We start from the raw sequence: 12,600 nt of genomic DNA, 5'->3' as shown, positions 1-12,600 counted from the left end.
TATTTTGTAAATCCACCTTTGTCTTCCATCACTGCCTGAATCCTTCTGGGAATGTTCTCGATCAGATTCAAGCATGCCTCGTCCAAAATCTGATCCCCGGTCTCTTCTATACGTACATTCCCAGTGTTGATGTATACTGGTCGGCTCAGTTGGGAATGTACGAGCTTTTTCTTCAACTCTGTGATTGGGTTGAGGTCTGGGGACAATCCAGCTCCTCTACTTCATTGTCATTGACCCATTTTTTTGCCAATCTCTCCGTATGCTTCGGGTCGTTGTCCTGCTGGAACACTACATCGGCCTTTTTACACCCATAGTACTCGAGTGCACAAAGTAATCCCTCTTGTAGGACACTCAAATATAGCTCAACATTGAGACCACCATTGATTCCGGTCAAGTATCCAACGCCTTTGGCTGTGAAACAACCACATATCATCAGGCTTCCTCCACTGATCTTGATAGTTTGTTCAATTTCTTCATCCACTAACTCTTTTTTCCCCTTGTTTCTTCCAGACCCATTTGCCCCATCAGAGACGTCTAGTGACTTTCTTCCCCAAATCACTGGTTTCCAATCTTCTACTCTCCACTTTTCATACATTTTTGCAAGCTCGAGCAGAATCTTCTTATGATGATATTGAAGTTCAGGCTTCGTCAACTTTTTTCGGGCCACCATTCCAGACTTGTGCAACGTGCGTTGCTCAGTGCTTGTATGGACGTCTGTGATCTCACTATTATGAAGCATATGAGCCATTTCCACTGCTGTGTTTGTGGTACAAGGACTGATAGACCTTGTGATGAGCTGACTTGTTGACTCCGATATGTTGCTTGGACGTCACCTCTTGGCTTTTGAATGGATGGACTTTATTTCTTATTCTTCCCACTGTCATGGCCTCACATGATGCAGTTTGGCAATTTTCTTGGCTGACAGACCGCTATTGAGGAGCTGGATGATGATGTTTCTCTTTTCATGAGAAATCTTCTTCTTGGCTCCTCGATTTGAACATGTGACTTTCACTTGAAAATCAATCTAATAACACGCTGAGCTATTAGTGAATGAGAACAGGTTGTAATTTGAAGTATACAGGAAGAAAAAGAGTTTTCCATCACCAGGAGAAAAACCGTAACAATGCAGTGACAGACAAGAATCTGCATAACTAATAATACGCTAAATAGTTGCAAGTCAAATTTATATATGAGATAGCCAAGATGATTGTCTATAAAATAAAGGTCATCTCACGCTCAAAGCTGTAGTGGATGGTGAGATATGGAGGCTGAAAGACAAAGGTTCAAAACATTGTTACCCATTTGCTTGTCAGTGTATGACGCAAACCATCTGCATTGCTTCTATTATTGTTGTATGTGCTAAAACTTTCCATGATCACATAGCTGATGTGTTCACACATTGTATTCTTATTTTATTCACGTCTGCACAGCATTTAGAAAATTGACTAAATGTACTCTAAGCTTCTTCACAGTCTGTGTACATTTAGGGACCAATTCAGTAAGGTATTTGTGACCGTTTTCAACATTAAACACTTTAAAATATCAGCAAATGTATTGCACAGCTTGAAGTTGCGCCAAAAAAAATATTTTTTTAATATTTTTTGTTTTTTATTAAAGGGGTTATCCGGGCTTAATTTGCTTTTTTTTTATTATAACGCTATTGGGCTACATTGGGGCAGGTAAGTAGATAGAGAGCACTTACCTGCCCTGCTGTCAGCCCCTCTACCCCGGCACAGAGTGGTCATATGACCGCTCCTGCCGCGATTTTGCTGCTTCCGGTCATTTCATGTCAACATGGGCAGGGCCATGTTGACATGCAAATCTGGGAACAGCATGTTGCCGCCCTGCTGGGCAGGTACAGTGCGTGGAGTCCCCGCCCCCCTTCCCTGCACCCTCCCACACATTCCCCCGCACCCCGTACTCTCCCCGCAACCTCCCCCGGCACTGCTGTGGGGGTCCGTGACCTGGGGGAGGGGCCTGACGGCGGCTGCCGTGGTGTCAGTGCCAGCATCGGGCCCCCTGCTCAGGATCGCACATTCAAATGTACCGGCATCACAGATCATCGATGCCGATATATTTGAAAGCGCTGATGAGAGGGAGCGCAGCGCTGCTTCTCATCACTGCCCGTGCAGTCTGTGTCTGACAGTTCAGGACAGCGGTGACGTCACTACTGTGCTGATATGGCCAGAGCACAGACAGCGTGCGAACGTGCAGGAGCGGCGGGGACCGAGGAGGGGTAAGTATGTATTCCCTACATGTGATCCCTATGGGGTTAGGGGGGTCGGTGCGGAACGATGGTGGGGGTCGGTACAGAGCGGCGTGTGTGTGTGTGTGCGGTGCAGAGCCCTATGTGTGTGCGCGGTGCAGAGCTCTATGTGTGTGTGCGGTGCAGAGCCCTATGTGTGTGTGCGGTGCAGAGCCCTATGTGTGTGTGCGGTGCAGAGCCATATGTGTGTGTGCGGTGCAGAGTCCGATGTGTGTGATGCAGAGCCATATGTGTGTGTGGTGTGCAGAGCCCGATGTGGTGGGGGGTGCAGAGCCATATGTGTGTGTGTGGTGCAGAGCCATATGTGTGTGTGAGGTGCAGAGTCCGATGTGTGTGTGATGCAGAGCCATATGTGTGTGTGTGGTGCAGAGCCCGATGTGGTGGGGGGGGCAGAGCCCGATGTGGGGCTGTTATTTCCAATGTTGTAGTGATAACAGGTCAGTGCTGGGCAGAATACTGGCAGGGACTGTGTGTGCAGGGGGCAAGGCTGGACACTGAGGCTTGGCGGGGGGAGAGGCTGGACACTGAGGCCGGGCGGTGCCAGCTCTGACTGTGATGTTTACCACAGGAAGTGGTCATGTTTGCTTGTGCTGAATGTAAACAAGAGCTGCAGAGAATAAAGGGATAATTCAAGAGGAACAAAAGTTAGAAAACAAAAAATATCAATGTAGGGGTGTTTTATATGACAATACAGCACAGATTAGCTTAACAAACATTTTTGAGTTTATGTCGGACAACTCCTTTAAGTGATCAAATGCTTTTGGCATGACGGGGAGTGTAAAGGCCTAAAGACGTATAGCAACAAAGTACCAGCTCACCATATCATGTCTCAGTAAGGTGCGGTGCACGGAGAAAATCAGGCCGGCTCCTAGGCAGAATGATCCAAAAACTGCGAAAAACCACCATCTGCAAAAAAATCTTCTATAAAATCATTACTTTATTGTTCCATAGAAAAGTTTGAAAACAAAGACACAGACCGGTCTGTGTCTATGTTTCTAGATTAAGACATGCTTTAATCTGGAAACTGTGCCAAAACTGGCCATAAAATGTGCCAGGCTGAGAGCAGCATAATGTACGATAGTAGCAAAGAACCTGATTACTTTGATGGATCACTTATTGACTTTTTGCTGCAGCTCTGCTAGTCCTCTCAGTGATGAGCTTCTGCTGTGAAATGTTCACTGTTCATGACCTCTGTATAACCCCACCCCTTACCTCTGATTGGCAGCTTTCTGCCTATGCACAGTGTATACAGTGCTGCTGATGAAGTTAGGCAGAGTTCATTACTGAGAAGACTAGAAGAGCTGCAGCACAAAAAGCCCAATAAGTGACTCAGCTCTGAAATCAGGGTCTCTATTCCTAATGTTGTGCTGCCCTCAGATTGGGAAACATAAATCTGGTAACAGATTCCCTTTAATGCCACGAAATAGAAGATGAAGTAGAAAAATGAGGTTTGTGAGTGTTGACAATATGCAGTAATGACCAGAGAACAGTAACAATGAAATTCATTGGAACACATTCTGATAATCTTCATTTTTCTTGTTCTCTGGTCTGCAATGTCATTGGATTTTGGCAGCTCCAACCAACCACTGTCACGGATGTGTCTGGCCCTTCAGGTGCTGCTGCTGAGACCAGGTGCAGAAGGACCCGGCGATCGTCCAGACGTAAATGAATGCTGGCCCTTTAAGGGCTTCATTTAGTTTTTTTTCTGTTTCCTTGCCAGGTTGGAGGAGCCTTACCTCCAGCTGGTAATTAAGGGCCTTCATAACGTGGGGCCTCTCACTCCTCCAGTGCGGGTTATACTCTTCACTTGGAGAAGTTGCTTGCTCAGGAGTGCATGTGGCTTCACACTACTGTTGCTGTATATTCTGAAGATTCCTTCTAAAGAGAAGTTGTCGTTTTTCCCATTTTTGATATTTATTTTTGTGTTTGTTTTTCGCTCCGTGGATTGGTGGGTGGTGGGATTTAGTCCTAGGGTCTGGCTAGGAGACAGGGGCACGTTGGCGGGCCACACCTCCAAACCATTATAGGTACCTGTAGTTTGAGGGCTAGTGTCGCGGGTGGAGGAGGGGACGCTGTGCTCTCCCACTGCTCGGATCCGGCTAATGCTGCTGCTGCGGCTGCTACTCGGTGGTGGCTCGAGCGGTGGGCCGGATCCCGGGCACTCGAGCGGCGTTCCTCGCCCGTAAGTGAAAAGGGTGGGGATTGATTGTGGGGATTGGATATTGTCCGTGACGCCACCCATGGTTGTGGTGAGATTGGTGACACCACCGCTGCTCTGGACGGGGATCCCGGGAGCGATGACAGGGAGCAGCCTGGATGTTAGTTCTCCCCTCCGTCGGTAGGGGGGTTGGTTGTCCCGGGGCCCGGTGATGGTGTAGGGATGGATTGCAGGTGGGTTACGGGGCCTGGTGAAGTGCAGGGTCGCGGGGGCAGCGCTGTGCCGCACGGCACGGTGGTACTCACTCAGCCAATGATGTACACAAAGTCTCCGGCTGGACGGACGGGTCCCACAGACGGCTGCGGTGTTTCTCCTCCCGGCAGGTTGATGGTGACTGCCTTTCCCTGCACCTGTTTAGTGTAACGGTTCCAATGGATTCCCACGGTAACCCGCTCCCCAGCTCGAAGGTTGCTGAAGGAACCCTTTTTGCCCGCAGGCTCTGGCCCTGGGAACTTTAGCCTTGGCGGTGACTGTGTTTCCCTCTCTCGGTTGGACTGTTGCCTTCTGTTGGGACTTGGCTGCTGGGAAACCCAGGAGGTTCCCTTCGCTAACGGATTTGGCAAATTCACGGCGACTCCTAGTCTTGCTGGGGTCCGTAAGCCCCTGCCGGATGGTGCTGGCTTCTCTTTGCGTACCGGTCCGGTACCGCTTGGCCACCGCCTGTCCACGGTCCTTACGGTTAGCTCCAATAAGCCTATCCTGCAGACGGTCACCACCGTCTGCCAACCTTGCTGATCCGTCCGGGCCACACACCCAGACCAACTTTAGGCTACTCAACTGCCACTTCCCTCCTTCCACTTTTACTTCCAAAACTCATCTGCCTTACTTTTCCCGCCTCCAGGACTGTGAACTCCTCGGTGGGCGGGACCAACCGCCTGGCCCACCCCCTGGTGTGGACATCAGCCCCTGGAGGAAGGCAACAAGGGTTTTTGTCTGACTTCGGTGTGCCTGAACGGGAGTGTGGGGTGTGTTGGTGTAGTGCTTGTGACGTCCTGGCTTGCCCAGGGCGCCACACTAGCGCAGGGCCCCCAGTGTCAGGGTCAGCGCAGGAGCCACTGGTTTTCCCCCCTCTTTGTGCTTCAGCCTCCCTTATTCCCAGGAGTCCACTTGCTGGGTGTCTCTCCCCACACCCAGCGTGACAACCGCATATTTCTACTTTATCGTCTACTTCGTATTTCCAGAGTCTGAAATTCTCCATGTTCAGTCAGTGGAGCAGCAACCTTATTGTGGCAACATCCAGGTTCCAGCGTTCTGCCTGTAATATGCCCAACCAACTTAGATGACTAAATCTATACTCCACCATCCCAATATTCTTGGGATTACACAATGGAGCACCTCTTTTCTTTTTAAACATTGAAGCGAATGAGGCCACGTAGGCTCACAACATCCACCATCTGGTAAAATCAGCAACTTGGTGAACATAGCGTTTAAAAATCCAAGCAAATATAGGTCAACTGTACTCAGAATTCTTGGATTTAGTGTGTAATCTCCATCCTAATTCAGTAAATTGCAATATTCATTCACTCAAAGGGAACCTGTTACCAGATTTTTACCTTCTAAACTAAGACTAGCACCCTAAGCAGCACATGTGTTGCATTCCATAAAGGTGCACATTACCCCCTGACCGCCCCTGTAGACCCCAAAAATACCTTTATAAAATCTTTCGCCCTGTATGTAAATTGTCCGGTCTGGTCCAGTCCGATGGGCGTCCTAATCTGCGCCTCCTGTCTCTCTTTTTGCCGTCCTCCTGTGCTGATTGACATGGATGACGCCTTGGACATTCTCCACATAGGTGGGCAAATTCTTGCACCTCCGCAGATATATTCCCGACTCGTGCAGGCACACTTTGTTCTGCCCTATTGCGGGCAAAGCTGAAAAGATAAGTGCGCCTGCGCGAACCGATGAGTTCTCTGCACAGGCGCGAGATTTTGGCCGGCGATGTGGATGACATCACCCGCTTCATCCATAACACCGGGCAAAATCTCGTGCCTGCGAAGAGAACCTGCTGGTTCACGCGCATCTATGTTTTCGGCTCTGCCCGCAATACGGCAGAGAAAAGTGACCCTACGCAAGCTGGGATATGGAGATTATGGATGGCATACTAGGCTTGCTCCATGTAAATCAGCACAGGAGGAAGCCAAAAGGAAGGACAGGAGGCGCAGCATAGGACACTCTTCGAACTGAACTGGACAATTTACATACAGGGATGGAGATTAACGTGCACCTTTATAGAATTTAGCACAGGCGCTGCTTAAGGTCTTTGTTTTTGTTTAGAAGGCCAAAAACCTGTGACAGGTTCCCTTTAATAAAGCAAGTGGTTAATAATCTATTGGATTGCATTTGTTTCCTTTGCATCAACCAAAAATGTTAACTTATCTGTTGATGTATATCTCTATGTTTCTGTTCTGCAGTGCACATCCAGGCAACGCGGGCTCTCATGGTGGTGGCCATGCTGCTGGGATTCATTGGAATTATTATTAGTGTTGTTGGGATGAAATGTACTAAAGTGGGTGACAACAATCCCGTCACGAAAGACAGAATCGCGGTGGCTGGCGGCATCCTCTTCTTGCTTGCAGGTAACACAGCTAACACTCATTGATCTATGAGCAGGTATCATATCTCTAAGAATCCCCACAAGTCCGACTCCATAAGACCCCGGCTTAAAAATGTCACAAGAGTACATTTTTCAAAAGTTAAAACCAAGAGCCTCACAGTAAAAAGTCTTCACTTGTCCAAGCTAAGACCATGGTGGTCTTTTTTTTTTTCAGATGCACATTAAAAAATAAAACACAAAAAACACCCCAAAAGGATCAACAAATTTAGAAGCAAATATTTTTCAGAAAAATCTGAGATGGCCACTAATGAGACCAGACCATTGTCAGCCTGCCTTGATTGCAGATTTATGGTCAGATGCGTTGACATTCTGTTTTATCACTTTGTGTAGTGTAAATGTAGGGGGGTTAAGGGTTAGCCCCCCTGCATCTGTACCCGGCATACTAATGTCCTGTGTGGTAACTGTAAAGCGTTATTATAAAGTGTAAATGGCTTGCTTGTGTGATTTCGCCATCAGGTGGCAGTGTAGCAGGACAGTTGTCCTGGCACCTGGGTGGGCAGAGAGAGAATGGTAGTAGGAGGAGGATAGGGGTATATAAGAAAAAGATAATGGGGAGGGGAGGGGAGAATCCCTAGAAAGATGTAAGAGATATAATCCCCACTATGAAGATTCTGATCCTATGGGTCACCCCTTGGCTGTGATATGTGGGATCCGGTCCAAATTGATCAACTGCATCCCCCAAAGGAGAGGGGTTCAGTCCTACAGTCGGGGGTCTGGCGTCCGTTTCGTCTAGCTGCTAAAACTCAAAGAATTACTCACTCATGGAAAGGTTAGTGCGCCCTCAGGTAGAAGGGTATGGCTGGATGGCCTGGGTACATATGGAGAGCCCTGTCAGTTGCGGTCCTTCTTGCGTTTCAGCATCCCCTGTGGGGGGGGGGGAAGTGGCCCAATGGACTTTATGCCATGGTTCGTGCCAGTGTGATGTGTAGTGAAGGAAGGAGAGGCCTAGAGGTGACAGAAAGTGCCCAGGTGCCAAAAAGACGGACTGCTGATAAATTATATGTGAGAGAAAATAAGTAAGGCACCCCTATGGGAAGAATATCAGTACCGGCGAAGCGCGGTCCGAGATGTTAGAAGAAAAAGGAAAATAAACTTGTGTTATTTTTGAGAAAACAGACTGTTACTGGACTTTATTTCCTGAAAATGTGAATGTGATGTCGCCTGCAACTGATGCGGAGTCCTCCTGTGTGTGGTGCGGTGACGGGGAGGGGAGGGGGTTAATGACAGGCTGTGCTGTGACCTGTTGTTCCCCCTGCACTCATGACTACAATCACTTCCTGCCCCGTGCCCTCCACCACATATACCTGGGATATTTCCTGGTGCATGTTAAGGAAGGCACGGATGCAGGGCCGTACGGGCGCCACACTCCTTTGCCAAGGAGGCTCCGTGTACAGGTGTGACTTCGGGTGGAGTGCGCAACACTTACTGATTTCTTCAGACTCGTGTCCATCACCCCGCTTACGGTCCTCGTCATAGACAAAATAGTCACCCACACAACAACAAAGTTCACTTGGCAATCAAACTTGTTCAGTTTATACTTTACACTGTTATGGCAGACATGGCCTCACTCCTCACGGTTCTGGTTCTACTGTTTCTGGGGTACTCTTTCCCGACCTGTTGCTCACTATCTTGGAACTCTTCCTCAAGCTGCCGGGTCTGCATCTTTATTCCCTCCTCTTCCTTACACCTTTGTCCGCTTCTTGACCACGACAGCTGTCTAGTCGAATAACTTCCTTAAGCCCGCTGGGGTGAACCGTAAGCTCCGGACCTCACAAGGTTACTTCAGGGTTCCCTGACTGGCCCTGACACTGTAGCCACATCTTTTCTTACACATACCTTATCCAGAACTGGCATCCCATGAGGCCCACACTACCAGCCAACCCACTTGCCACCTGTCACTCCTCCTCTACCTCGACTTAACCCTGTCCTATCTCATATCTAATCTACCGCTGCTCCGGCCCGTCAGTTAGGTGGCACCAGGTGGTAAAGGTCCCCAGCTCTGCTAGCAGCAATTACATGTAAACACACATTTATAATAATCAAACACCATATAATACATTTAGATTAAAACACCTTTTGCAGTACAGGTAGACAACATATAGCATAAAACAGCGCAGGGACCCGATCACCTCTACACATACACTGAACATGTCCATAAAGCCCCATTGACTCCTCATATATCATAAGTGTGTCCAAGTGCTAGTGGGCATCATTTTTTGTTGCAGAGGTGAACACCCCAAAATGTATATCATGCAGTGTCCTTTTTTCTTCTGTTGGAGGCATATGCTGGAAAATACTTCCGATATAAACACATAACACAATATAAATAGAATGGGAACTATGGAAGTAATATATTCTTTAGCTTTTACCCCACAAGGTGCCATTGGTGACTGATCTCGGGTAGTTTAGTGGGTACACAATTTGCACTGAAGAGGTAGTTTGTGTGTATTAAAGTTCATTAATGGAGCACATGTAGACCCTTTTAGACTTCAAAACTATGCGGTAACAACATAGTTGCCAGTTTTCCTCATGTTTTTGTGTTATATTTTCAATGGATTTTCCAGTAGGTGCAAGTGGACCATGTCCATGGTTGACCTTTCTGGAAAGGAGGCCTGCTCCTCAGAGTTATGGCCGGAGCATACTTGATGCAGTGGGAAATGTTGCATATTTCCATTCACTACTCATATACAGTACAGACCAAAGGTTTGGACACACCTTCTCATCTCTAGAAGAACTGTTAAGAGGAGACTTTGTGCAGCAGGCCTTCATGGTAAAATAGCTGCTAGGAAACCACTGCTAAGGAGAGGCAACAAGCAGAAGAGACTTGTTTGGGCTAAAGAACACAAGGAATGGACATTAGACCAGTGGAAATCTGTGCTTTGGTCTGATGAGTCCAAATTTGAGATCTTTGGATCCAACCACCGTGTCTTTGTAGAAAAGGTGAATGGATGGACTCTACATGGCTGGTTCCCACTGTGAAGCATGGAGGAGGAGGTGTGATGGTGTAGGGGTGCTTTCTGGTGACACTGTTGGGGATTTATTTAAAATTGAAGACATACAGAATCAGCATGGCTACCACAGCATCTTGCAGCGCCGTGCTATTCCATCCGGTTTGCGTTTAGTTGGACCATCATTTATTTTTCAACAGGACAATGACCCCAAACACACCTCCAGGCTGTGTAAGGGCTATTTGACTAAGAAGGAGAGTGATGGGGTGCTACGCCAGATGACCTGGCCTCCACAGTTACCAGACCTGAACCCAATCGAGATGGTTTGGGGTGAGCTGGACCGCAGAGTGAAGGCAAAAGGGCCAACAAGTGCTAAGCATCTCTGGGAACTCATTCAAGACTGTTGGAAAACCATTTCCAGTGACTACCTCTTGAAGCTCATCAAGAGAATGCCAAGAGTGTGCAAAGTAGTAATCAAAGCAAAAGGCAGCCTTTGAAGAACCTAGAATATAAGACATATTTTCAGTTGTTTCACACTTTAAGTATTTCATTCCACATGTTTTAATTCACAGTTTTGATGCCTTCAATGTGTATCTACACACTGAAAATAAAGAAAACTCTTTGAATGAGAAGGTGTGTCCATCCAAACTTTTGGTCTGTACTGTATATACATATGTAATGACTCTATTATTTATCCTCTGATAGTGGACTAATTAGTTGTAATACATGAAGCCATCTTTGGTAAATCTTAGGGCGATCGTGACCAGAGAATATATTGGTCCTACAGACTCCCAAGATAAATTCAGTCTTTGTGTTATACCGTCCTTGATGCTATTTTGGTTTGACCTACATCCTATATAACTTTTGGATTTGGATATTCATGTGATGTGTGTCTTGACCTTTCTTTCCTTTTTTATTATCAGGCCTGCTGACATTAATAGCTGTCTCATGGTACGCTACTCAAGTCACTCATGACTTTTTTAACCCCAACACTCCAGTTAATGCACGGTAAGTTGAAATATGGACAAAAGAAAAGAACCTGCTGCTAATCTTCCAGTCCATGTTGGGAAATAATAGAAGTGATCTCAATTTTTTGCTACCACTGCTCCATTTTTCGCCTATATTAGCTGTCACAAAAGTGGGCCAAATATTGTTTCCATAGCAACTTCGTCTAGACCTATGCTGAATGCTGACCTGTATCTCAGACAGTACTTCCCAGTCTTCCCAATTTCTTTATAATTGTTCCCCAATCATTAAGGAGGCCAAGGACAGCAGAAAAAGGGATGTGTTTTCTTATCATCTTCATTGTGCTTCCAGTATAGTTAAAGGGGTATTGCAAAACTGGGAAAATATATCTGCTGTATTAGTGAGAATTGGCACCACCCCTGTACAGGGGTTGGGTTTGTTGTTGCGCCTCAGCTCATTTAAAGTTTATAAGGCTGAGCACACACATTCTGTGATCCGATCTTTTAAATCATGAATAACCTCATTTGTATATTTAAGGAATAATACTAAACAAAGTCACATCCAATCTACCTAAAAATATCTGGGAAAAGTACATGAGCCTGGACCCACACTACTTTCTAAATAGATGTCTTTAAATAGACATTCTCAGAATGTGAATTTATTTCCACCATCCTAAAAAATGATTAAGCAAGTGGGGGCAAATTGAGTGCCCATGGCAGTGCCTTTTATTTTGTGATACAGTGAAAAGCTAAAGGGTAACAATGTTTTGAACTTTTCAATTTCAGGCTCCATATCTCTTTATTCACTACATCTTTGCGTGTGAGACGACCTTCATTTTATAGATAATCATCTTAGCTAGAGTGCCCATGGCAGTGCCGTGATACAGTGAAAAGCAAAATGGTAGCAATGTTTTGAATTTTTCACTTTTAGCCTCCATATCTCACCATCCACTACATTTTTAGCGTGAGATGACCTTCATTTTCTAGATCATGATTTTAGCTATCTCATACATGAACAACCCCAAATCAGCAGGCTTCCTCCACCAAACTTGATAGTTTCTTATATTTCTCAATCCGGTCGCTGCTTTTCCCTTTTTTTCTTCCAGACCCATTTGCACCCATCAGAGCCTAGGCTATTGATTTTCATCTCATCACTCCAAATCACCTGATTCCGTTGAATTACTGTCCCCTTTTTGGCAAACTCAAGCCAACGCTTCTTATGCCTATAATAGCTTTGAGGCTTCTTCCTATTTTTTCAGGCCACCATGCCTGACTTGTGTATCATGTGGCAGACTGTGCTTTCATGGACGCCTGTGATCTCACTATTATGAAGCATCTGAGCTGCCTCCACTGCCATGTTTGTCACTTCCGAACTGATAGACCTTGGGATGAGCCGACTTGTTGACACCAATATTTTGCTTGAACGTCCACCTCTTGGCTTTTGAATGGATGGACGGATGTCATTTCATATTCTTCCAACTGTCATGGCCTCACATGATGTGGTTTGGCAAATTTCTTTTCTGAGAGACCACTATCGATGAAATGGATGATGCAGTTTCCTATTTTTGGGAAATCTTCATGGCTGCTTC

The 12,600-nt window shown here is 46.5% G+C and overlaps 1 protein-coding gene across 1 annotated transcript in view; it reads left to right on the top strand.

The window, feature by feature from the left end:
• CLDN19 (claudin 19) overlaps positions 1-12,600 on the top strand; it is a 51,440-nt gene that overhangs the window by 18,328 nt on the left and 20,512 nt on the right. Inside the window, exons 2-3 of the mRNA XM_075329200.1 lie at positions 6,896-7,060; positions 10,970-11,054. Coding sequence (XP_075185315.1) covers positions 6,896-7,060; positions 10,970-11,054 — 250 coding nt within the window. The remainder of the gene's footprint in view (positions 1-6,895; positions 7,061-10,969; positions 11,055-12,600) is intronic.

Source organism: Anomaloglossus baeobatrachus, chromosome 11, assembly GCF_048569485.1.
Source record: "Anomaloglossus baeobatrachus isolate aAnoBae1 chromosome 11, aAnoBae1.hap1, whole genome shotgun sequence".
Taxonomy (NCBI): Eukaryota; Metazoa; Chordata; class Amphibia; order Anura; family Aromobatidae; genus Anomaloglossus; species Anomaloglossus baeobatrachus.
Note: the sequence above shows the minus strand (reverse complement) of the source record. Positions and strands in the feature narration are given on the sequence as shown.